General features: G+C 42.6%; 7 protein-coding genes across 7 annotated transcripts; 6 read left to right on the top strand and 1 right to left on the bottom strand.

Annotated features, from left to right (window-relative positions):
• The first annotated feature begins 588 nt into the window (after positions 1-588).
• Positions 589-1,478, top strand: LOC121881479 (heat shock protein 30-like). Its single transcript, XM_042389254.1, has one exon. The coding sequence runs from the start codon at positions 729-731 to the stop codon at positions 1,365-1,367; it is 639 nt and encodes a 212-aa protein (XP_042245188.1). The 5' UTR covers positions 589-728; the 3' UTR covers positions 1,368-1,478.
• Positions 1,479-3,273: 1,795 nt separating this feature from the next.
• Positions 3,274-4,095, top strand: LOC121881130 (heat shock protein 30-like). The gene has a single exon (XM_042388777.1). It carries the CDS (start codon positions 3,346-3,348, stop codon positions 3,982-3,984), a length of 639 nt encoding a protein of 212 aa, XP_042244711.1. The 5' UTR covers positions 3,274-3,345; the 3' UTR covers positions 3,985-4,095.
• A 1,749-nt stretch (positions 4,096-5,844) lies between these two features.
• LOC121881138 (heat shock protein 30-like) lies at positions 5,845-6,633 on the top strand. Its single transcript, XM_042388787.1, has one exon. It carries the CDS (start codon positions 5,963-5,965, stop codon positions 6,599-6,601), a length of 639 nt encoding a protein of 212 aa, XP_042244721.1. The 5' UTR covers positions 5,845-5,962; the 3' UTR covers positions 6,602-6,633.
• Positions 6,634-8,507: 1,874 nt separating this feature from the next.
• Positions 8,508-9,329, top strand: LOC121881123 (heat shock protein 30-like). The gene has a single exon (XM_042388771.1). The coding sequence runs from the start codon at positions 8,580-8,582 to the stop codon at positions 9,216-9,218; it is 639 nt and encodes a 212-aa protein (XP_042244705.1). The 5' UTR covers positions 8,508-8,579; the 3' UTR covers positions 9,219-9,329.
• Positions 9,330-11,078: 1,749 nt separating this feature from the next.
• Positions 11,079-11,867, top strand: LOC121881141 (heat shock protein 30-like). The gene has a single exon (XM_042388790.1). The coding sequence runs from the start codon at positions 11,197-11,199 to the stop codon at positions 11,833-11,835; it is 639 nt and encodes a 212-aa protein (XP_042244724.1). The 5' UTR covers positions 11,079-11,196; the 3' UTR covers positions 11,836-11,867.
• A 1,874-nt stretch (positions 11,868-13,741) lies between these two features.
• On the top strand, positions 13,742-14,512 carry LOC121881160 (heat shock protein 30-like). The gene has a single exon (XM_042388817.1). It carries the CDS (start codon positions 13,814-13,816, stop codon positions 14,450-14,452), a length of 639 nt encoding a protein of 212 aa, XP_042244751.1. The 5' UTR covers positions 13,742-13,813; the 3' UTR covers positions 14,453-14,512.
• Positions 14,513-15,862: 1,350 nt separating this feature from the next.
• Positions 15,863-20,230, bottom strand: LOC121880761 (tubulin beta-4B chain). The gene is made up of 7 exons (XM_042388260.1): positions 20,075-20,230; positions 19,809-19,917; positions 18,364-18,474; positions 17,865-18,109; positions 17,419-17,741; positions 16,992-17,336; positions 15,863-16,790 (listed from the first exon to the last, which is right to left on the bottom strand). Exons 1-7 carry the CDS (start codon positions 20,129-20,131, stop codon positions 16,643-16,645), a joined length of 1,338 nt encoding a protein of 445 aa, XP_042244194.1. The 5' UTR covers positions 20,132-20,230; the 3' UTR covers positions 15,863-16,642.
• Positions 20,231-22,069: the final 1,839 nt, after the last annotated feature.

Genomic DNA, 22,069 nt, shown 5'->3' with positions numbered 1-22,069 from the left:
TAACGTCTTGGTGCCAGATACCAGAGGACACCTCCAGAGGTCTTGTGGAGTCCATGCCTCGATGGGTGAGAGCTGTTTTGGTGGCACAAGGGGGACCTACGCAATATTAGGCAGGTGGTTTTAATGTTGTGGCTAATCAGTGTATATTTTCTTTTTTCATACTCTGCCTTTTATAACCCTCTTTTCTCAGAATTTTGCTATTTTATGTTCATTGAATCTGGCTTTGATCTTCATGTGGTCTTATTATGTTTTCTTCCTGTTCTGATGTAGGAAATATTTCATTCTTTCTTTTACTGATGAAAAGTTGAACTCACAATCAATAAAGCGCTTTCTTCCTTCATTCAATACAATCAGAGGTTTTTCTGCTGCAGCCTCATTTGGTCTGATATGACCAGTGACCACAGTCGCAGCTCTTTAGAAAGTTACATAGGATCACTTTAACTATTTGCAGCAATGATGAGATTTGACAGTAAATACATTAAGACAGTAAGCTCCCTAAAAAAAACAGTATGATTCAGTGATGACGTCACTCCTGAGAAACAGCTCCCCTGAGTGGCGAGTTGTGGTAATGACTGGAAAGTTCCTGAAGACTCTGAAGCTTCTCCACTTAGGATATAAAAGCTGGGACAGTCCCACTGCTGAGACAGAAAGCAACACAACCAACACAGAACAGAACAGACACTTTCACAGTGTTTCATCTCACAACAAGAGGACTCAACACACTGAAGATGCTGTGCTCTCATGGATTCCAGTCTACTCTCAGTCCATTCATGGACTTCTACTGGCCTGTACGCAGTCTGTGGCCAGAGGTCAAACCTCTGCTCTGTCAGCAGGATCTACTGCAGAGAAACCTCCAGGAGCTGCGCAGCAGTCTGGAGCTGATAGACAAACTTCAACACAAGATGCTGGAGGAGACGGAGCCTTCCCAAACCGCTGCAGCTGTGCAACCAGTCTCCTATCAGCTGGAGAAAGAGGGAGAGCACTTTGGCCTGACCCTGGACACTCAAGGCTTTTCCCCAGAGGAGCTGTCTGTCAGGCAGGTGGGCAGGAAGCTGAGGGTCAGTGGGAAGACAGACAAGGAGCAGGAGGACGGGAAAGGCTGCTACTCTTACAGACGCCAGGAGTTCAGACAGGAGTTTGATCTGCCTGAGGAGCTCAACCCTGAAGCCATCACCTGCTACCTGGCTCCAGACGGGAAGCTCCACATCCAGGAAGCCAAAGCTCCATGCGTGGAGGAGGCTGAGAGAAAACTGACTATCGAGAGGAGCGTGGAGGAGAAAACACAGCAGAGTGTGTGTTCACACACAGAAGGCAGCAGCACAGACACAGACCACAGCGCAGAGGACAAACCTGGAAACATGGACTAATCTCTATATTGTTTTGACAATGTACATTCAATGTTTTATTAAAGTGTTAATTGAAGATGATCATATGTGCTTTTGTATACATGTAAATGTTCAATAAATATATTGACAGCTGCACAATGTTTTCTTCATTTAAAATAACGTCTTTGTCAGAAATGATAAAACCTGAAAGGATAGAAAGACCACTTTATAATTTTTGACCCTTAAAATTCATTTGATATTGCACAGCTTTCCCCTCTTTTCTTCTTAGTGCTTCAGAAAATGGAAGATCAGTGTTTTGTTTCCAATCTTCTATGTTTGTCATTTAATCTAGTAAAATATCCACTTAGAATCAACACTGCTTCAACAGAGACCTCAAATTAGTAAAATGTGATATTTTACTTTAAGACTGAGGAGGGAAAAGTCAGAAAAAGCAAGTTTCCATTTCATCTTAAGATTGTTTATAATGGCTGATATATACCACTGATCAGCCACGACATTAAAACCTCTCACATGTGAAGTGAATAACATTGATTGTCTCATTACAATGGAACATGTCAAGGGGTGGGATATATTAGGCAGCAAATGAACGGTCAGTTTTTGAAGTTGATGTGTTGGAAGCAGGAAAAGAGGGAAAGCGTAAAGATCTGAACAACTTTGAGAAGGGCCAAATTGTCATAGCTAGACAACAGAGCAAGAATATCTCTAAAATGGCAGGTCTTGTGGGGTTCTGCCAGTGTGCAGTGGTCAGCAGCTACCAAAAGTGGTCAAAGGAAAGAAAACCAGTGAACCGGCAACAGGGTCATGGGTGCCCAAGGCTCATTCATGCACATGGGGAGCGAAGGCTAGCCCGTCTGGTCCGACCATACAGAAGAGCTACTGTAGCACAAATTGCTGAACAGGTTAATCCTGACTATGATAGACAGGTGTCAGAACACACAGTGCATCGCAGCTTTCTGCATATGAGGCTGCGTAGCCGCAGACCAGTCAGAATGCCCACGTTCACTCCTGTGCACCGCTGAAAGCGCCTACAATGGGCACATGAGTGTCAGAACTGGACCATGGAGCAATGGAAGAAGGTGGCCGGTCTGATCATCATGTGGACGGCCAGGTGTGTGTGCATTATTTACCTGACAAAGGGTTCAAGGTGTTGCCTCGGCCTACAAATTCCCCAGATCTCAATCCCATCGAGCATCTGTGGGACATGCTGGAAAAACAAGTCCAATCTGAGGAGGCCCCACCAGGCAACTTACAGGACTTAAAGGATATGCTGCTAACGTCTTGGTGCCAGATACCAGAGGACACCTCCAGAGGTCTTGTGGAGTCCATGCCTCGATGGGTGAGAGCTGTTTTGGTGGCACAATAGGGGGCTTCACAATATTAGGCAGGTAGTTTTAATGTTGTGGCTGATCAGTGTATATTTTCTTTTTTCATACTCTGCCTTTTATAACCCTCTTTTCTCAGAATTTTGCTATTTTATATTAATTGAATCTGGCTTTGATCTTCATGTGGTCTTATTATGTTTTCTTCCTGTTCTGATGTAGGAAATATTTCATTCTTTCTTTTACTGATGAAAAGTTGAACTCACAATCAATAAAGCTCTTTCTTCCTTCATTCAATACAATCAGAGGTTTTTCTGCTGCAGCCTCATTTGGTCTGATATGACCAGTGACCACAGTCGCAGCTCTTTAGAAAGTTACATAGGATCACTTTAACTATTTGCAGCAATGATGAGATTTGACAGTAAATACATTAAGACAGTAAGCTCCCTAAAAAAAACAGTATGATTCAGTGATGACGTCTCTCCTGAGAAACAGCTCTCCCCAGTGGCGAGTTGTGGTAATGACTGGAAAGTTCCTGAAGACTCTGAAGCTTCTCCACTTAGGATATAAAAGCTGGGACAGTCCCACTGCTGAGACAGAAAACAACACAACCAACACAGAACAGAACAGACACTTTCACAGTGTTTCATCTCACAACAAGAGGACTCAACACACTGAAGATGCTGTGCTCTCATGGATTCCAGTCTACTCTCAGTCCATTCATGGACTTCTACTGGCCTGTACGCAGTCTGTGGCCAGAGGTCAAACCTCTGCTCTGCCAGCAGGATCTACTGCAGAGAAACCTCCAGGAGCTGCGCAGCAGGCTGGAGCTGATAGACAAACTTCAACACAAGATGCTGGAGGAGACGGAGCCTTCCCAAACCGCTGCAGCTGTGCAACCAGTCTCCTACCAGCTGGAGAAAGATGGAGAGCACTTTGGCCTGACCCTGGACACTCAAGGCTTTTCCCCAGAGGAGCTGTCTGTCAGGCAGGTGGGCAGGAAGCTGAGGGTCAGTGGGAAGACAGAGAAGGAGCAGGAGGACGGGAAAGGCTGCTACTCTTACAGACGCCAGGAGTTCAGACAGGAGTTTGATCTGCCTGAGGAGCTCAACCCTGAAGCCATCACCTGCTACCTGGCTCCAGACGGGAAGCTCCACATCCAGGAAGCCAAAGCTCCATGCGTGGAGGAGGCTGAGAGAAAACTGACTATCGAGAGGAGCGTGGAGGAGAAAACACAGCAGAGTGTGTGTTCACACACAGAAGGCAGCAGCACAGACACAGACCACAGCGCAGAGGACAAACCTGGAAACATGGACTAATCTCTATATTGTTTTGACAATGTACATTCAATGTTTTATTAAAGTGTTAATTGAAGATGATCATATGTGCTTTTGTATACATGTAAATGTTCAATAAATATATTGACAGCTGCACAATGTTTTCTTCATTTAAAATAACGTCTTTGTCAGAAATGATAAAACCTGAAAGGATAGAAAGACCACTTTATAATTTTTGACCCTTAAAATTCATTTGATATTGCACAGCTTTCCCCTCTTTTCTTCTTAGTGCTTCAGAAAATGGAAGATCAGTGTTTTGTTTCCAATCTTCTATGTTTGTCATTTAATCTAGTAAAATATCCACTTAGAATCAACACTGCTTCAACAGAGACCTCAAATTAGTAAAATGTGATATTTTACTTTAAGACTGAGGAGGGAAAAGTCAGAAAAAGCAAGTTTCCATTTCATCTTAAGATTGTTTATAATGGCTGATATATACCACTGATCAGCCACGACATTAAAACCTCTCACATGTGAAGTGAATAACATTGATTGTCTCATTACAATGGAACATGTCAAGGGGTGGGATATATTAGGCAGCAAATGAACGGTCAGTTTTTGAAGTTGATGTGTTGGAAGCAGGAAAAGAGGGAAAGCGTAAAGATCTGAACAACTTTGAGAAGGGCCAAATTGTCATAGCTAGACAACAGAGCAAGAATATCTCTAAAATGGCAGGTCTTGTGGGGTTCTGCCAGTGTGCAGTGGTCAGCAGCTACCAAAAGTGGTCAAAGGAAAGAAAACCAGTGAACCGGCAACAGGGTCATGGGTGCCCAAGGCTCATTCATGCACATGGGGAGCGAAGGCTAGCCCGTCTGGTCCGACCATACAGAAGAGCTACTGTAGCACAAATTGCTGAACAGGTTAATCCTGACTATGATAGACAGGTGTCAGAACACACAGTGCATCGCAGCTTTCTGCATATGAGGCTGCGTAGCCGCAGACCAGTCAGAATGCCCACGTTCACTCCTGTGCACCGCTGAAAGCGCCTACAATGGGCACATGAGTGTCAGAACTGGACCATGGAGCAATGGAAGAAGGTGGCCGGTCTGATCATCATGTGGACGGCCAGGTGTGTGTGCATTATTTACCTGACAAAGGGTTCAAGGTGTTGCCTCGGCCTACAAATTCCCCAGATCTCAATCCCATCGAGCATCTGTGGGACATGCTGGAAAAACAAGTCCAATCTGAGGAGGCCCCACCAGGCAACTTACAGGACTTAAAGGATATGCTGCTAACGTCTTGGTGCCAGATACCAGAGGACACCTCCAGAGGTCTTGTGGAGTCCATGCCTCGATGGGTGAGAGCTGTTTTGGTGGCACAATAGGGGGCTTCACAATATTAGGCAGGTAGTTTTAATGTTGTGGCTGATCAGTGTATATTTTCTTTTTTCATACTCTGCCTTTTATAACCCTCTTTTCTCAGAATTTTGCTATTTTATATTAATTGAATCTGGCTTTGATCTTCATGTGGTCTTATTATGTTTTCTTCCTGTTCTGATGTAGGAAATATTTCATTCTTTCTTTTACTGATGAAAAGTTGAACTCACAATCAATAAAGCTCTTTCTTCCTTCATTCAATACAATCAGAGGTTTTTCTGCTGCAGCCTCATTTGGTCTGATATGACCAGTGACCACAGTTGCAGCTCTTTAGAAAGTTACATAGGATCACTTTAACTATTTGCAGCAATGATGAGATTTGACATTAAATACATTAAGATAGTAAGCTCCCTAAAAAAAACAGTATGATTCAGTGATGACGTCACTCCTGAGAAACAGCTCTCCCCAGTGGCGAGTTGTGGTAATGACTGGAAAGTTCCTGAAGACTCTGAAGCTTCTCCACTTAGGATATAAAAGCTGGGACAGTCCCACTGCTGAGACAGAAAGCAACACAACCAACACAGAACAGAACAGACACTTTCACAGTGTTTCATCTCACAACAAGAGGACTCAACACACTGAAGATGCTGTGCTCTCATGGATTCCAGTCTACTCTCAGTCCATTCATGGACTTCTACTGGCCTGTACGCAGTCTGTGGCCAGAGGTCAAACCTCTGCTCTGCCAGCAGGATCTACTGCAGAGAAACCTCCAGGAGCTGCGCAGCAGTCTGGAGCTGATAGACAAACTTCAACACAAGATGCTGGAGGAGACGGAGCCTTCCCAAACCGCTGCAGCTGTGCAACCAGTCTCCTACCAGCTGGAGAAAGATGGAGAGCACTTTGGCCTGACCCTGGACACTCAAGGCTTTTCCCCAGAGGAGCTGTCTGTCAGGCAGGTGGGCAGGAAGCTGAGGGTCAGTGGGAAGACAGAGAAGGAGCAGGAGGACGGGAAAGGCTGCTACTCTTACAGACGCCAGGAGTTCAGACAGGAGTTTGATCTGCCTGAGGAGCTCAACCCTGAAGCCATCACCTGCTACCTGGCTCCAGACGGGAAGCTCCACATCCAGGAAGCCAAAGCTCCATGCGTGGAGGAGGCTGAGAGAAAACTGACTATCGAGAGGAGCGTGGAGGAGAAAACACAGCAGAGTGTGTGTTCACACACAGAAGGCAGCAGCACAGACACAGACCACAGCGCAGAGGACAAACCTGGAAACATGGACTAATCTCTATATTGTTTTGACAATGTACATTCAATGTTTTAGTAAAGTGTTAATTGAAGATGATCATATGTGCTTTTGTATACATGTAAATGTTCAATAAATATATTGACAGCTGCACAATGTTTTCTTCATTTAAAATAACGTCTTTGTCAGAAATAATAAAACCTGAAAGGATAGAAAGACCACTTTATAATTTTTGACCCTTAAAATTCATTTGATATTGCACAGCTTTCCCCTCTTTTCTTCTTAGTGCTTCAGAAAATGGAAGATCAGTGTTTTGTTTCCAATCTTCTATGTTTGTCATTTAATCTAGTAAAATATCCACTTAGAATCAACACTGCTTCAACAGAGACCTCAAATTAGTAAAATGTGATATTTTACTTTAAGACTGAGGAGGGAAAAGTCAGAAAAAGCAAGTTTCCATTTCATCTTAAGATTGTTTATAATGGCTGATATATACCACTGATCAGCCACGACATTAAAACCTCTCACATGTGAAGTGAATAACATTGATTGTCTCATTACAATGGAACATGTCAAGGGGTGGGATATATTAGGCAGCAAATGAATGGTCAGTTTTTGAAGTTGATGTGTTGGAAGCAGGAAAAGAGGGAAAGCGTAAAGATCTGAACAACTTTGAGAAGGGCCAAATTGTCATAGCTAGACAACAGAGCAAGAATATCTCCAAGACGGCAGGTCTTGTGGGGTTCTGCCAGTGTGCAGTGGTCAGCAGCTACCAAAAGTGGTCAAAGGAAAGAAAACCAGTGAACCGGCAGCAGGGTCATGGGTGCCCAAGGCTCATTCATGCACATGGGGAGTGAAGGCTAGCCCGTCTGGTCCGACCATACAGAAGAGCTACTGTAGCACAAATTGCTGAACAGGTTAATCCTGACTATGATAGACAGGTGTCAGAACACACAGTGCATCGCAGCTTTCTGCATATGAGGCTGCGTAGCTGCAGACCAGTCAGAATGCCCATGCTCACTCCTGTGTACCGCTGAAAGCGCCTACAATGAGCACATTAGTGTCAGAACTGGACCATGGAGCAATGGAAGAAGGTGGCCGGTCTGATCATCATGTGGACGGCCGGGTGTGTGTGCATTATTTACCTGACCAAGGGTTCAAGGTGTTGCCTCGGCCTACAAATTCCCCAGATCTCAATCCCATCGAGCATCTGTGGGACATGCTGGAAAAACAAGTCCAATCTGAGGAGGCCCCACCAGGCAACTTACAGGACTTAAAGGATATGCTGCTAACGTCTTGGTGCCAGATACCAGAGGACACCTCCAGAGGTCTTGTGGAGTCCATGCCTCGATGGGTGAGAGCTGTTTTGGTGGCACAAGGGGGCCCTACGCAATATTAGGCAGGTGGTTTTAATGTTGTGGCTAATCAGTGTATATTTTCTTTTTTCATACTCTGCCTTTTATAACCCTCTTTTCTCAGAATTTTGCTATTTTATGTTCATTGAATCTGGCTTTGATCTTCATGTGGTCTTATTATGTTTTCTTCCTGTTCTGATGTAGGAAATATTTCATTCTTTCTTTTACTGATGAAAAGTTGAACTCACAATCAATAAAGCTCTTTCTTCCTTCATTCAATACAATCAGAGGTTTTTCTGCTGCAGCCTCATTTGGTCTGATATGACCAGTGACCACAGTCGCAGCTCTTTAGAAAGTTACATAGGATCACTTTAACTATTTGCAGCAATGATGAGATTTGACAGTAAATACATTAAGACAGTAAGCTCCCTAAAAAAAACAGTATGATTCAGTGATGACGTCTCTCCTGAGAAACAGCTCTCCCCAGTGGCGAGTTGTGGTAATGACTGGAAAGTTCCTGAAGACTCTGAAGCTTCTCCACTTAGGATATAAAAGCTGGGACAGTCCCACTGCTGAGACAGAAAACAACACAACCAACACAGAACAGAACAGACACTTTCACAGTGTTTCATCTCACAACAAGAGGACTCAACACACTGAAGATGCTGTGCTCTCATGGATTCCAGTCTACTCTCAGTCCATTCATGGACTTCTACTGGCCTGTACGCAGTCTGTGGCCAGAGGTCAAACCTCTGCTCTGCCAGCAGGATCTACTGCAGAGAAACCTCCAGGAGCTGCGCAGCAGGCTGGAGCTGATAGACAAACTTCAACACAAGATGCTGGAGGAGACGGAGCCTTCCCAAACCGCTGCAGCTGTGCAACCAGTCTCCTACCAGCTGGAGAAAGATGGAGAGCACTTTGGCCTGACCCTGGACACTCAAGGCTTTTCCCCAGAGGAGCTGTCTGTCAGGCAGGTGGGCAGGAAGCTGAGGGTCAGTGGGAAGACAGAGAAGGAGCAGGAGGACGGGAAAGGCTGCTACTCTTACAGACGCCAGGAGTTCAGACAGGAGTTTGATCTGCCTGAGGAGCTCAACCCTGAAGCCATCACCTGCTACCTGGCTCCAGACGGGAAGCTCCACATCCAGGAAGCCAAAGCTCCATGCGTGGAGGAGGCTGAGAGAAAACTGACTATCGAGAGGAGCGTGGAGGAGAAAACACAGCAGAGTGTGTGTTCACACACAGAAGGCAGCAGCACAGACACAGACCACAGCGCAGAGGACAAACCTGGAAACATGGACTAATCTCTATATTGTTTTGACAATGTACATTCAATGTTTTATTAAAGTGTTAATTGAAGATGATCATATGTGCTTTTGTATACATGTAAATGTTCAATAAATATATTGACAGCTGCACAATGTTTTCTTCATTTAAAATAACGTCTTTGTCAGAAATGATAAAACCTGAAAGGATAGAAAGACCACTTTATAATTTTTGACCCTTAAAATTCATTTGATATTGCACAGCTTTCCCCTCTTTTCTTCTTAGTGCTTCAGAAAATGGAAGATCAGTGTTTTGTTTCCAATCTTCTATGTTTGTCATTTAATCTAGTAAAATATCCACTTAGAATCAACACTGCTTCAACAGAGACCTCAAATTAGTAAAATGTGATATTTTACTTTAAGACTGAGGAGGGAAAAGTCAGAAAAAGCAAGTTTCCATTTCATCTTAAGATTGTTTATAATGGCTGATATATACCACTGATCAGCCACGACATTAAAACCTCTCACATGTGAAGTGAATAACATTGATTGTCTCATTACAATGGAACATGTCAAGGGGTGGGATATATTAGGCAGCAAATGAACGGTCAGTTTTTGAAGTTGATGTGTTGGAAGCAGGAAAAGAGGGAAAGCGTAAAGATCTGAACAACTTTGAGAAGGGCCAAATTGTCATAGCTAGACAACAGAGCAAGAATATCTCTAAAATGGCAGGTCTTGTGGGGTTCTGCCAGTGTGCAGTGGTCAGCAGCTACCAAAAGTGGTCAAAGGAAAGAAAACCAGTGAACCGGCAACAGGGTCATGGGTGCCCAAGGCTCATTCATGCACATGGGGAGCGAAGGCTAGCCCGTCTGGTCCGACCATACAGAAGAGCTACTGTAGCACAAATTGCTGAACAGGTTAATCCTGACTATGATAGACAGGTGTCAGAACACACAGTGCATCGCAGCTTTCTGCATATGAGGCTGCGTAGCCGCAGACCAGTCAGAATGCCCACGTTCACTCCTGTGCACCGCTGAAAGCGCCTACAATGGGCACATGAGTGTCAGAACTGGACCATGGAGCAATGGAAGAAGGTGGCCGGTCTGATCATCATGTGGACGGCCAGGTGTGTGTGCATTATTTACCTGACAAAGGGTTCAAGGTGTTGCCTCGGCCTACAAATTCCCCAGATCTCAATCCCATCGAGCATCTGTGGGACATGCTGGAAAAACAAGTCCAATCTGAGGAGGCCCCACCAGGCAACTTACAGGACTTAAAGGATATGCTGCTAACGTCTTGGTGCCAGATACCAGAGGACACCTCCAGAGGTCTTGTGGAGTCCATGCCTCGATGGGTGAGAGCTGTTTTGGTGGCACAATAGGGGGCTTCACAATATTAGGCAGGTAGTTTTAATGTTGTGGCTGATCAGTGTATATTTTCTTTTTTCATACTCTGCCTTTTATAACCCTCTTTTCTCAGAATTTTGCTATTTTATATTAATTGAATCTGGCTTTGATCTTCATGTGGTCTTATTATGTTTTCTTCCTGTTCTGATGTAGGAAATATTTCATTCTTTCTTTTACTGATGAAAAGTTGAACTCACAATCAATAAAGCTCTTTCTTCCTTCATTCAATACAATCAGAGGTTTTTCTGCTGCAGCCTCATTTGGTCTGATATGACCAGTGACCACAGTTGCAGCTCTTTAGAAAGTTACATAGGATCACTTTAACTATTTGCAGCAATGATGAGATTTGACATTAAATACATTAAGATAGTAAGCTCCCTAAAAAAAACAGTATGATTCAGTGATGACGTCACTCCTGAGAAACAGCTCTCCCCAGTGGCGAGTTGTGGTAATGACTGGAAAGTTCCTGAAGACTCTGAAGCTTCTCCACTTAGGATATAAAAGCTGGGACAGTCCCACTGCTGAGACAGAAAGCAACACAACCAACACAGAACAGAACAGACACTTTCACAGTGTTTCATCTCACAACAAGAGGACTCAACACACTGAAGATGCTGTGCTCTCATGGATTCCAGTCTACTCTCAGTCCATTCATGGACTTCTACTGGCCTGTACGCAGTCTGTGGCCAGAGGTCAAACCTCTGCTCTGCCAGCAGGATCTACTGCAGAGAAACCTCCAGGAGCTGCGCAGCAGTCTGGAGCTGATAGACAAACTTCAACACAAGATGCTGGAGGAGACGGAGCCTTCCCAAACCGCTGCAGCTGTGCAACCAGTCTCCTACCAGCTGGAGAAAGATGGAGAGCACTTTGGCCTGACCCTGGACACTCAAGGCTTTTCCCCAGAGGAGCTGTCTGTCAGGCAGGTGGGCAGGAAGCTGAGGGTCAGTGGGAAGACAGAGAAGGAGCAGGAGGACGGGAAAGGCTGCTACTCTTACAGACGCCAGGAGTTCAGACAGGAGTTTGATCTGCCTGAGGAGCTCAACCCTGAAGCCATCACCTGCTACCTGGCTCCAGACGGGAAGCTCCACATCCAGGAAGCCAAAGCTCCATGCGTGGAGGAGGCTGAGAGAAAACTGACTATCGAGAGGAGCGTGGAGGAGAAAACACAGCAGAGTGTGTGTTCACACACAGAAGGCAGCAGCACAGACACAGACCACAGCGCAGAGGACAAACCTGGAAACATGGACTAATCTCTATATTGTTTTGACAATGTACATTCAATGTTTTAGTAAAGTGTTAATTGAAGATGATCATATGTGCTTTTGTATACATGTAAATGTTCAATAAATATATTGACAGCTGCACAATGTTTTCTTCATTTAAAATAACGTCTTTGTCAGAAATGATAAAACCTGAAAGGATAGAAAGACCACTTTATCATTTTTGACCCTTAAAATTCATTTGATATTGCACAGCTTTCCCCTCTTTTCTTCTTAGTGCTTCAGAAAATGGAAGATCAGTGTTTTGTTTCCAATCTTCTATGTTTGTCATTTAATCTAGTAAAATATCCACTTAGAATCAACACTGCTTCAACAGAGACCTCAAATTAGTAAAATGTGATATTTTACTTTAAGACTGAGGAGGGAAAAGTCAGAAAAAGCAAGTTTCCATTTCATCTTAAGATTGTTTATAATGGCTGATATATACCACTGATCAGCCACGACATTAAAACCTCTCACATGTGAAGTGAATAACATTGATTGTCTCATTACAATGGAACATGTCAAGGGGTGGGATATATTAGGCAGCAAATGAATGGTCAGTTTTTGAAGTTGATGTGTTGGAAGCAGGAAAAGAGGGAAAGCGTAAAGATCTGAACAACTTTGAGAAGGGCCAAATTGTCATAGCTAGACAACAGAGCAAGAATATCTCCAAGACGGCAGGTCTTGTGGGGTTCTGCCAGTGTGCAGTGGTCAGCAGCTACCAAAAGTGGTCAAAGGAAAGAAAACCAGTGAACCGGCAGCAGGGTCATGGGTGCCCAAGGCTCATTCATGCACATGGGGAGTGAAGGCTAGCCCGTCTGGTCCGACCATACAGAAGAGCTACTGTAGCACAAATTGCTGAACAGGTTAATCCTGACTATGATAGACAGGTGTCAGAACACACAGTGCATCGCAGCTTTCTGCATATGAGGCTGCGTAGCTGCAGACCAGTCAGAATGCCCATGCTCACTCCTGTGTACCGCTGAAAGCGCCTACAATGAGCACATTAGTGTCAGAACTGGACCATGGAGCAATGGAAGAAGGTGGCCGGTCTGATCATCATGTGGACGGCCGGGTGTGTGTGCATTATTTACCTGACCAAGGGTTCAAGGTGTTGCCTCGGCCTACAAATTCCCCAGATCTCAATCCCATCGAGCATCTGTGGGACATGCTGGAAAAACAAGTCCAATCTGAGGAGGCCCCACCAGGCAACTTACAGGACTTAAAGGATATGCTGCTAACGTCTTGGTGCCAGATACCAGAGGACACCTCCAGAGGTCTTGTGGAGTCCATGCCTCGATGGGTGAGAGCTGTTTTGGTGGCACAAGGGGGCCCTACGCAATATTAGGCAGGTGGTTTTAATGTTGTGGCTAATCAGTGTATATTTTCTTTTTTCATACTCTGCCTTTTATAACCCTCTTTTCTCAGAATTTTGCTATTTTATGTTCATTGAATCTGGCTTTGATCTTCATGTGGTCTTTTTATGTTTTCTTCCTGTTCTGATGTAGGAAATATTTCATTCTTTCTTTTACTGATGAAAAGTTGAACTCACAATCAATAAAGCTCTTTCTTCCTTCATTCAATACAATCAGAGGTTTTTCTGCTGCAGCCTCATTTGGTCTGATATGACCAGTGACCACAGTCGCAGCTCTTTAGAAAGTTACATAGGATCACTTTAACTATTTGCAGCAATGATGAGATTTGACAGTAAATACATTAAGACAGTAAGCTCCCTAAAAAAAACAGTATGATTCAGTGATGACGTCTCTCCTGAGAAACAGCTCTCCCCAGTGGCGAGTTGTGGTAATGACTGGAAAGTTCCTGAAGACTCTGAAGCTTCTCCACTTAGGATATAAAAGCTGGGACAGTCCCACTGCTGAGACAGAAAACAACACAACCAACACAGAACAGAACAGACACTTTCACAGTGTTTCATCTCACAACAAGAGGACTCAACACACTGAAGATGCTGTGCTCTCATGGATTCCAGTCTACTCTCAGTCCATTCATGGACTTCTACTGGCCTGTACGCAGTCTGTGGCCAGAGGTCAAACCTCTGCTCTGCCAGCAGGATCTACTGCAGAGAAACCTCCAGGAGCTGCGCAGCAGGCTGGAGCTGATAGACAAACTTCAACACAAGATGCTGGAGGAGACGGAGCCTTCCCAAACCGCTGCAGCTGTGCAACCAGTCTCCTACCAGCTGGAGAAAGATGGAGAGCACTTTGGCCTGACCCTGGACACTCAAGGCTTTTCCCCAGAGGAGCTGTCTGTCAGGCAGGTGGGCAGGAAGCTGAGGGTCAGTGGGAAGACAGAGAAGGAGCAGGAGGACGGGAAAGGCTGCTACTCTTACAGACGCCAGGAGTTCAGACAGGAGTTTGATCTGCCTGAGGAGCTCAACCCTGAAGCCATCACCTGCTACCTGGCTCCAGACGGGAAGCTCCACATCCAGGAAGCCAAAGCTCCATGCGTGGAGGAGGCTGAGAGAAAACTGACTATCGAGAGGAGCGTGGAGGAGAAAACACAGCAGAGTGTGTGTTCACACACAGAAGGCAGCAGCACAGACACAGACCACAGCGCAGAGGACAAACCTGGAAACATGGACTAATCTCTATATTGTTTTGACAATGTACATTCAATGTTTTATTAAAGTGTTAATTGAAGATGATCATATGTGCTTTTGTATACATGTAAATGTTCAATAAATAAATGTATTTAAAGTTGAAGAATGTTTTCTTTATCTTTCACTATTTTATTTCACCAGAAATTATAAATATAGTATAAAAGAAATTCTCCAAATCCAAATGTTAATCTATAAAAGACATATCTTACTCTGATCATTTCTGTCTCCATGTGAACAAAGGAAATAGGAACAGGAAGCTGATGTCTGTGTCTTATCTGTCATTCAAATACTCAGGATTCTTTCCCTTTCTGCCACAGTTAACAGCTGGTGGTTATGCTTTATGTGTGCATGATTCATGACTATGTCTTCAATATATGGCTACATTTGAGATTTATGCATTTATTCACTAAAAACTTGCCCTTATGATAAAAGGTGAATATTTTCATATGATTTCAAGTTCCTGAATGCATCGTAAGGACAACATTTTTTTAAATGTGTAATTTCAGAATGAACAATCATCTAAATATATTTTCTTCCTCATATTGTTATAACCAATCACTGTTACAGAAGCTGCTGCTCTTCAGGTAAAAGTGATTCATGGCCCAAAGCATGTCTTTATTTGTGTGAGACAATCCTGAGATTGACCGGTTTAATAAGAGTTAAAGAAAAGATTGATGAAGTAAGAGTATTTGGACAAGGATGTTGGATGTTATCAGATGTGTGACCTGCTCTGCCAGATAACTTCCTCTGTTCTGATGGACAGACACCAAAAACACTGCTTTCATAGCTGATTTTGCATACACAGATATATTATCTTCATCATATGCATATCCTTCACAGATATAAAAGATATGAACATGATCAGAATGTGGGCCACACCTTGGTGTTTTTTGTGCATTTGAACTTGCTTGGCATTAAACTTGAAATAACAGGTGTCTGCTACTGAACTGTTTACCCACACATTGAATCAGTTCTTATCACTGTATCAGTCAATTGACAGCAGTAACTGGACAAAGACGTCATACATGTCAACAGGAATTGCATATGGAGGAATTAAATACTAGTGAAGTCACTTGACAAATGGAGTTGAATTCTCACTTGGCCATCAATCATCTATTATTAGCAACAGAAACAAATAAGTCAACGTCCTTGTAGTAAGGTTGAATTGTTTTAAGGCCGTACACACTCCCACAGGTGTTTTCCATTACTCTGGCTGATCAGACCTCTGCACAGGTTGAAGCTGAACAGATACACCCACCCAGCCAATCATATGAGCAGGTTTAATCAAGCAATTAAGTGAGAGCATCTGTGTAGGAAGTGTCCCTTGTGTAATGTGAAATTCAGCTCAGTCACATTTATTGGTAAGTAAAAGAAATAGTAATCCAGACAACAGGCAACAATTGATGATATGTTTATTAAAACCCATCTAAACTTTTTATGCCATTATCACAGAGAAAGCACACTAACAATAATGTACTAGTGACCGGTTCCTGACACTCCTTTTAGCTTTCAGCCTTAGTGCATTATCTTGGGTTTTTTTAATAAATGAAATGATACATTCTGGTTTGTTTAAAAAAAAAAAAGTTACATTCCATATTAAACATTATTAAATGAGGTAAGTGTCAAATTCAACAAAGAGTGCCTTGAACAGGTCAGTGTTACATTGTCTTTCATGACAAATATATTTCAAACCTGCAGTTTGAAGAAGATTGGACAGAGTGTGATCATCAACGGCCCTTTTTCACACCATCACAGAGGGGCCAAAAAATACATAATAGGTGCCAGCTATGAATAGACAGAGTTGTGATAGTAAGAGTAGGTAGTTCCACAACAAGTAATGTTAACTGTTAACTGTTTGTCCAGTCGATTACTCAACAGCTCCTCACAGTTTTAACAGTATGGTCCAAGTTTTTTTTCTATAAGTTTAGATGATGACAGGACAGATTAAAAACATTTATATCAAAAAGAGAAGAAGAGAATTAAAAATAGCAAATACGTGTGAAAAGACGACAGACGACATTTAAAACCAAAGCTTTAGAAATCCTTTGCTCTCCTGCTAAGGCTGAATCATTTTTTCTTATTTTAAGCCAATTATCGATATTGCGATTATGATGTGAACCACATCGCACAGCCCTCCTAACTGTTGCATAGTAAGAAAGAGGTCATGGTAGGTATCTAGGCCATGTCCTCTTCACCCTCTTCCTCAAACTCGCCCTCCTCCTCAGCAGTGGCATCCTGGTACTGCTGGTACTCGGACACCAGGTCGTTCATGTTGCTCTCAGCCTCTGTGAACTCCATCTCATCCATGCCCTCTCCTGTGTACCTGAAGACAACAAAGACAGTAAATACTTACTTGCAGATATTTTTTTAACAAATAAACTCAAGTCTAGAGGTAAAAATGTGTTGAAATATGAAAGATTTAGTACTGACATGAGATTCATGCATGAAAAACATTACAGGCCAGCATGGAAACAAGAATTTCTTCCCTTTCTCCTGACAGCCTTTTTAAAAAAAAAAAACTCACCAGTGGAGGAAGGCCTTGCGGCGGAACATGGCGGTGAACTGCTCCGAGATGCGCTTGAACAGCTCCTGAATGGCTGTGCTGTTGCCAATAAAGGTGGCGGCCATCTTGAGGCCGCGGGGAGGGATGTCGCAGACAGCCGTCTTGACATTGTTGGGGATCCATTCGACGAAGTAGCTGCTGTTCTTGTTCTGCACGTTCAGCATCTGCTCGTCCACCTCCTTCATGGACATGCGGCCCCGGAAGATGGCGGCGACGGTGAGGTAGCGCCCGTGGCGTGGGTCGCAGGCTGCCATCATGTTCTTGGCATCGAACATCTGCTGGGTGAGTTCAGGAACTGTCAGAGCCCTAGAAAAAGAAAGAATTCAATTAGGATTTATTAGTGAAAAGTGAGTGAAATACAGCTTGAGGGATTCTCCTGCGTCTCTACCTGTACTGCTGGCTGCCCCGGCTGGTCAAGGGGGCAAAGCCTGGCATGAAGAAGTGCAGCCTGGGGAAGGGCACCATGTTGACAGCCAGTTTCCTCAGATCAGCATTCAGTTGGCCTGGGAAGCGCAGGCAGGTGGTCACCCCGCTCATGGTGGCGGAGACGAGGTGGTTGAGGTCGCCGTAGGTGGGCGTGGTGAGTTTCAGTGTGCGGAAGCAGATGTCGTACAGGGCCTCATTATCAATGCAGTAGGTCTCATCTGTGTTCTCCACCAGCTGGTGAACGGAGAGGGTGGCGTTGTAAGGCTCCACCACCGTGTCTGACACCTGGAGGGGGAGGGTGAAGAGAAAGAGGAGACAAAGGGAGGAGGATGAAACAGCGTTATAGCACAGATGAGCAGGCGGAGGGACAAATATTTAACTTATAATATTTTAGTGTATGATCTGTACCTTGGGGGAGGGCACCACGCTGAAAGTGTTCATGATACGGTCTGGATACTCCTCTCGGATTTTGCTGATGAGCAGCGTGCCCATGCCAGAGCCGGTGCCTCCACCCAAGGAGTGAGTGAGCTGGAAGCCCTGGAGGCAGTCACAGCTCTCCGCCTCCTTCCTCACCACGTCCAGGACTGAGTCCACCAGCTCAGCTCCCTCAGTGTAGTGGCCTTTAGCCCAGTTATTACCTGCTCCGCTCTGGCCTGTGTTAAATGCAGATACAGAAATCTTTCACAGCTGTGGTTTCAAAAATCTCCCTTGTCTATTTAAAAGATGAAAAAATCTTAACATTTAATTGCAATTAGCAGTGCATACATTGAAAGAGACTGGTTTCTTTAGCATTGCAGGACTGTAGAAAACTACGGATTTCTGACTTTAAAATAAGAGTGATCACAGAATAGCTATTCATCAGCCAAAGTCAAAACATGTATGTGAATTTTCACATTTAAATTCTCACCAAAGACGAAGTTGTCTGGTCTGAAGACCTGCCCAAAGGGACCAGACCTCACAGAGTCCATTGTGCCTGGTTCCAAGTCCACAAGCACTGCACGAGGGACATACTTGCCACCTGGTGATGCAGGTCAATTATTGCAAAATTATTATATGAAACAATTTCAACAAATAGTGATGAAACAATTACTCAAGCAAATAGCTTGCTCACTTTTCTGTGTTTCTAGTATCATGCATAAAATACTTTCTTTGCATATATAAATACATCTCTGATTTCCTCTGATGTTACGAAGCACTACACAGTACGAAGACCTCTCAGGTCATCTGGGACAAGTTTACTCAGTGTTCCCAGGATCAAAACCAAGGAAAGTGAAGCAGCTTTTAGTTTCTATGCTCTCCACCTGGGGAACAAGCTTCCTCAATAACTGAGGTCTGCTAAAACTGTTTAAATTAGAGCTTAAAATATTATTGTTTACTGCAGCTTTCCAATAAATTAAATATGTAACTACTTTTTATGTAACATCTTCAACTATTTATTTGCTTGTTTTTGCTTTTTGTTTTTATTGTCTTTTTAAATGCAATTTTAATGTCTTATTTTCAATGTATTTCTATGTCCTTGTAAAACACTTTAAATTGCCTTTTTGTCTGAATGTTGCTATTATAAATAAACTTGCATGCAAGTATTTTGTTAATTGATACTTTCAGGCCCATCAAGCTGCGATGACAAGTTCTCATTATTTCAGTCATTTTACTAGCTGAGTAAAACTACAACTAAAATCAAAGCCGGGTTGGCGTTATGCAGTTTTAACTTTTTGAAAAACCGGTTTGGCTTCAACTATAATTCACTGGATGGCAAGTCAAGACACATGTGTTAAGAGCAGATAAAATGCAAATCTGGGTCTACAAACTTTATAATAATTATTGGGTCAGAAACGTATTCATTTACATTTTCATGCCTCATTTACGTGCTGCTATCTTACATTTACTACTGCTGCTTTGATTTACATACTTTAGTACTTTTTGTAAGATTTATACTTTTCATCATTATAGTATTCATAATTATTACCTGGTATTTTTCTGTATTTATTCTTGTGCAATTTTAACATCTGTTTTTTTTTTTTTTATCCTATTGCACCGGGACCAGAGCAATCTTAAATTACTAGTAATACTAATAATATAACATGCCGTATTAAAGATAGGCGCTTATATGGGGTGTCTTAAAATATTACAATACATTTAAGACAGTGCTGCTGGCTGGAGGTTTGTTGATCTGCTGTATCCTGGAAACCAGGCGACAGTAACTAGGAGGGGACAGTCAGGGGCCCACTGGCCTCCCGAGAGATCTCTGGCGGGGTTAGGGCCTCCTGCTGGATGGCTGCGGAACTAACAAGCCTTCTGTGTGGTATTGAATTACCTCAGCTCCCTAACAAATGACTGGATAATCTGACAAACCTGTTGCTTCATTGTAATACACGTTAATACGCTCCAGCTGCAGGTCGCTGTCTCCATGATAGGTCCCGGACGGGTCGATGCCATGTTCGTCACTAATTACCTCCCAGAACTAGAAAGAGAAAGAAAGAGATAGAGACAGGAAGAGGACAACGGTTAGATTATCTGGCGACGCAAAACCCAAAGCTAAGTAAGCTCATTTAGAAGCCCGCCCAAACCCAAATTATCAGTGAGATAATACTTAACGTTTAAACCAAAGTTATACTCACCTTAGCACCAATTTGGTTACCACACTGGCCTGCCTGCAGATGCACAATTTCCCTCATTTTGGTCGAAATAAAAAAAATACTTCTTAACAGCGACGGCAGCAGAAAAAGTTGTGACCGCTTCTAGAGCTCCTGTAAACGGACTAACCTGAGAAGGTGGCAGCGCTGGCAACTACAGACGGACCAGTGATTCCAATTGGACTAACCACACGTCAGTCAAAATATCAGGCTCCTCATTGGTCAAAATAACTTGGTTCCGTGTTTTGATTGGGTAGTTCTCTGAGGGTGCCGTTGCCTTGGTAACACAACATTGAATTAATACACAACAACTTTTGTGCAGAGACGCTGGGGACGCTCTGTATGCATTCATTGTTTTCTTTTTTTTTTATTGAACATGGTATTTATTCTAATTGATCTTTTCTCCCACAAAACTTTACTGGCCAAAACATATTTCCATATTACATTTATTAGTGTTAACTCTCAAAAGTACCCATAAATATTGTTTCCAACATTGAGCAATAATATTTTCCAGTTCCAATTTGCGATTTTCATTTTCATACAGAGGTTTGTTAAGTTTCCAACAGTCATTACCATATTTCTGCAGATATCAAGTAGTTTTAGTTGAATGACCCCTGAAATGACCCCTTTATGTCCTCAACTAATCATTTTATCAATTTTATCTTGTGTCGTACACGTGAAAACTGCACGGCCAAAACTAACTTTGGTAGGATTTTTACCTGTTTACCTGGACGTTATATTCAAGAAATTAAAGGCAAATATGCCTGTCCAGTTATATGTTGAAAATGAGATACCAAATCTATGTTTGTTGTATTGTTTTGATGTCTTTGTTAACACAACCAACTACTGATACTTTCATCATTACATCCTTTTCTCAAATGTTCGTGGGTGCTTTGTGATATTTTCATTTTAATATTGTGGACTATCAATACTGACTTGATCTTTATGCTTTGTTTTGGAGGAAATGTGTGCTTATTCACATATCTGTGATTTTATAACCAAAATATATGATCATTTCCAAGATGCACAATGGCTTATCAAATTGGTCATATTTCAGTTTATTCATTTACTTTTTACTTTTCTGTAGTATTTTGTAGTTTTTCGAAATGCAATTGCATGATTTGACCATAGGAGAGCTCTGTGGTCCACTTGAGTTCAGCTGTTTATTATATAGGCTATCTGATGGGTGTCTGTCCCAACAAGTACACTTTCACCCCACTTTAATGAGAAAAGAAGGCCAGGAAAGAAACTGTAGATGGAAAATATCCACAAGTTTCTAGGTTTCATTTTTGTCTTAAATCCACGTTCATTATTGAGGGGGAAACATTACAGCTGGAATATCACTGTCAGATACTATTCCCCCTGTGTTCAATAAGAAAATAAGTTCAGTTATATGAATAAGCACACATTTTATAAAGAACAAGTCAGTATTGATAGTCCACAATATTCAAAATGAAAATTTCTTCTCACAAAGACCTGAGAATTTTTTAGAAAATAATTTAATGATGAAAGTAACAGTGGCTGGTTGAGTTAGTTTTGGGCCTTATCGCTCTCCATATAACCCCAGTGGTACCAGCACAGTATCTCAGGCCATTGCTGTAAAAAATAATAAAATAATAATAATAAAAGCACAGTAAATAGATATATTAAAAAGAATAAAGGCAATTCTATGTTTTCAAAAATGTAATTATAATAACTGATGGTACATTTACCCTTTTTGTTTTGAAGAGATTTGAGAGAGTTTAAAAAATATGTGAAATCATGAAGGAACAGAAAATCATGCTAATTTCTTTGAAAAACGATATTTGTGAATAAAAAACCTTACCCTTTATAATCACCACATTCGCAATAAAATCAATTTTCAACATCTTTAACAGAAAATTTATGTTTATGATAGAAATGACAATTAAAATCTGACCAAAATTTGGCAACAAAGTTACAATTGAAAAAAAAAGGTGATGATTAATTTTCGTTTAGACC

This window comes from Thunnus maccoyii, chromosome 16 (assembly GCF_910596095.1).
Source record: "Thunnus maccoyii chromosome 16, fThuMac1.1, whole genome shotgun sequence".
In the NCBI taxonomy this organism is placed as follows: Eukaryota; Metazoa; Chordata; class Actinopteri; order Scombriformes; family Scombridae; genus Thunnus; species Thunnus maccoyii.
Note: the sequence above shows the minus strand (reverse complement) of the source record. Positions and strands in the feature narration are given on the sequence as shown.

Bases quoted from the DNA above. Each gene is read 5' to 3' on its own strand.
- LOC121881479 (XM_042389254.1), top strand. From the start codon at position 729: ATGCTGTGCTCTCATGGATTCCAGTCTACTCTCAGTCCATTCATGGAC.
- LOC121881130 (XM_042388777.1), top strand. From the start codon at position 3,346: ATGCTGTGCTCTCATGGATTCCAGTCTACTCTCAGTCCATTCATGGAC.
- LOC121881138 (XM_042388787.1), top strand. From the start codon at position 5,963: ATGCTGTGCTCTCATGGATTCCAGTCTACTCTCAGTCCATTCATGGAC.
- LOC121881123 (XM_042388771.1), top strand. From the start codon at position 8,580: ATGCTGTGCTCTCATGGATTCCAGTCTACTCTCAGTCCATTCATGGAC.
- LOC121881141 (XM_042388790.1), top strand. From the start codon at position 11,197: ATGCTGTGCTCTCATGGATTCCAGTCTACTCTCAGTCCATTCATGGAC.
- LOC121881160 (XM_042388817.1), top strand. From the start codon at position 13,814: ATGCTGTGCTCTCATGGATTCCAGTCTACTCTCAGTCCATTCATGGAC.
- LOC121880761 (XM_042388260.1), bottom strand. From the start codon at position 20,131: ATGAGGGAAATTGTGCATCTGCAGGCAGGCCAGTGTGGTAACCAAATT. The intron at 17,742-17,864 runs GTACAGATCATA...CTCCCCCTCCAG, and splicing joins GCGTGGTGCCCTCCCCCAAG to GTGTCAGACACGGTGGTGGA. The intron at 16,791-16,991 runs GTGAGTTTTTTT...TGTTGTCTTCAG, and splicing joins CGCAAGGCCTTCCTCCACTG to GTACACAGGAGAGGGCATGG.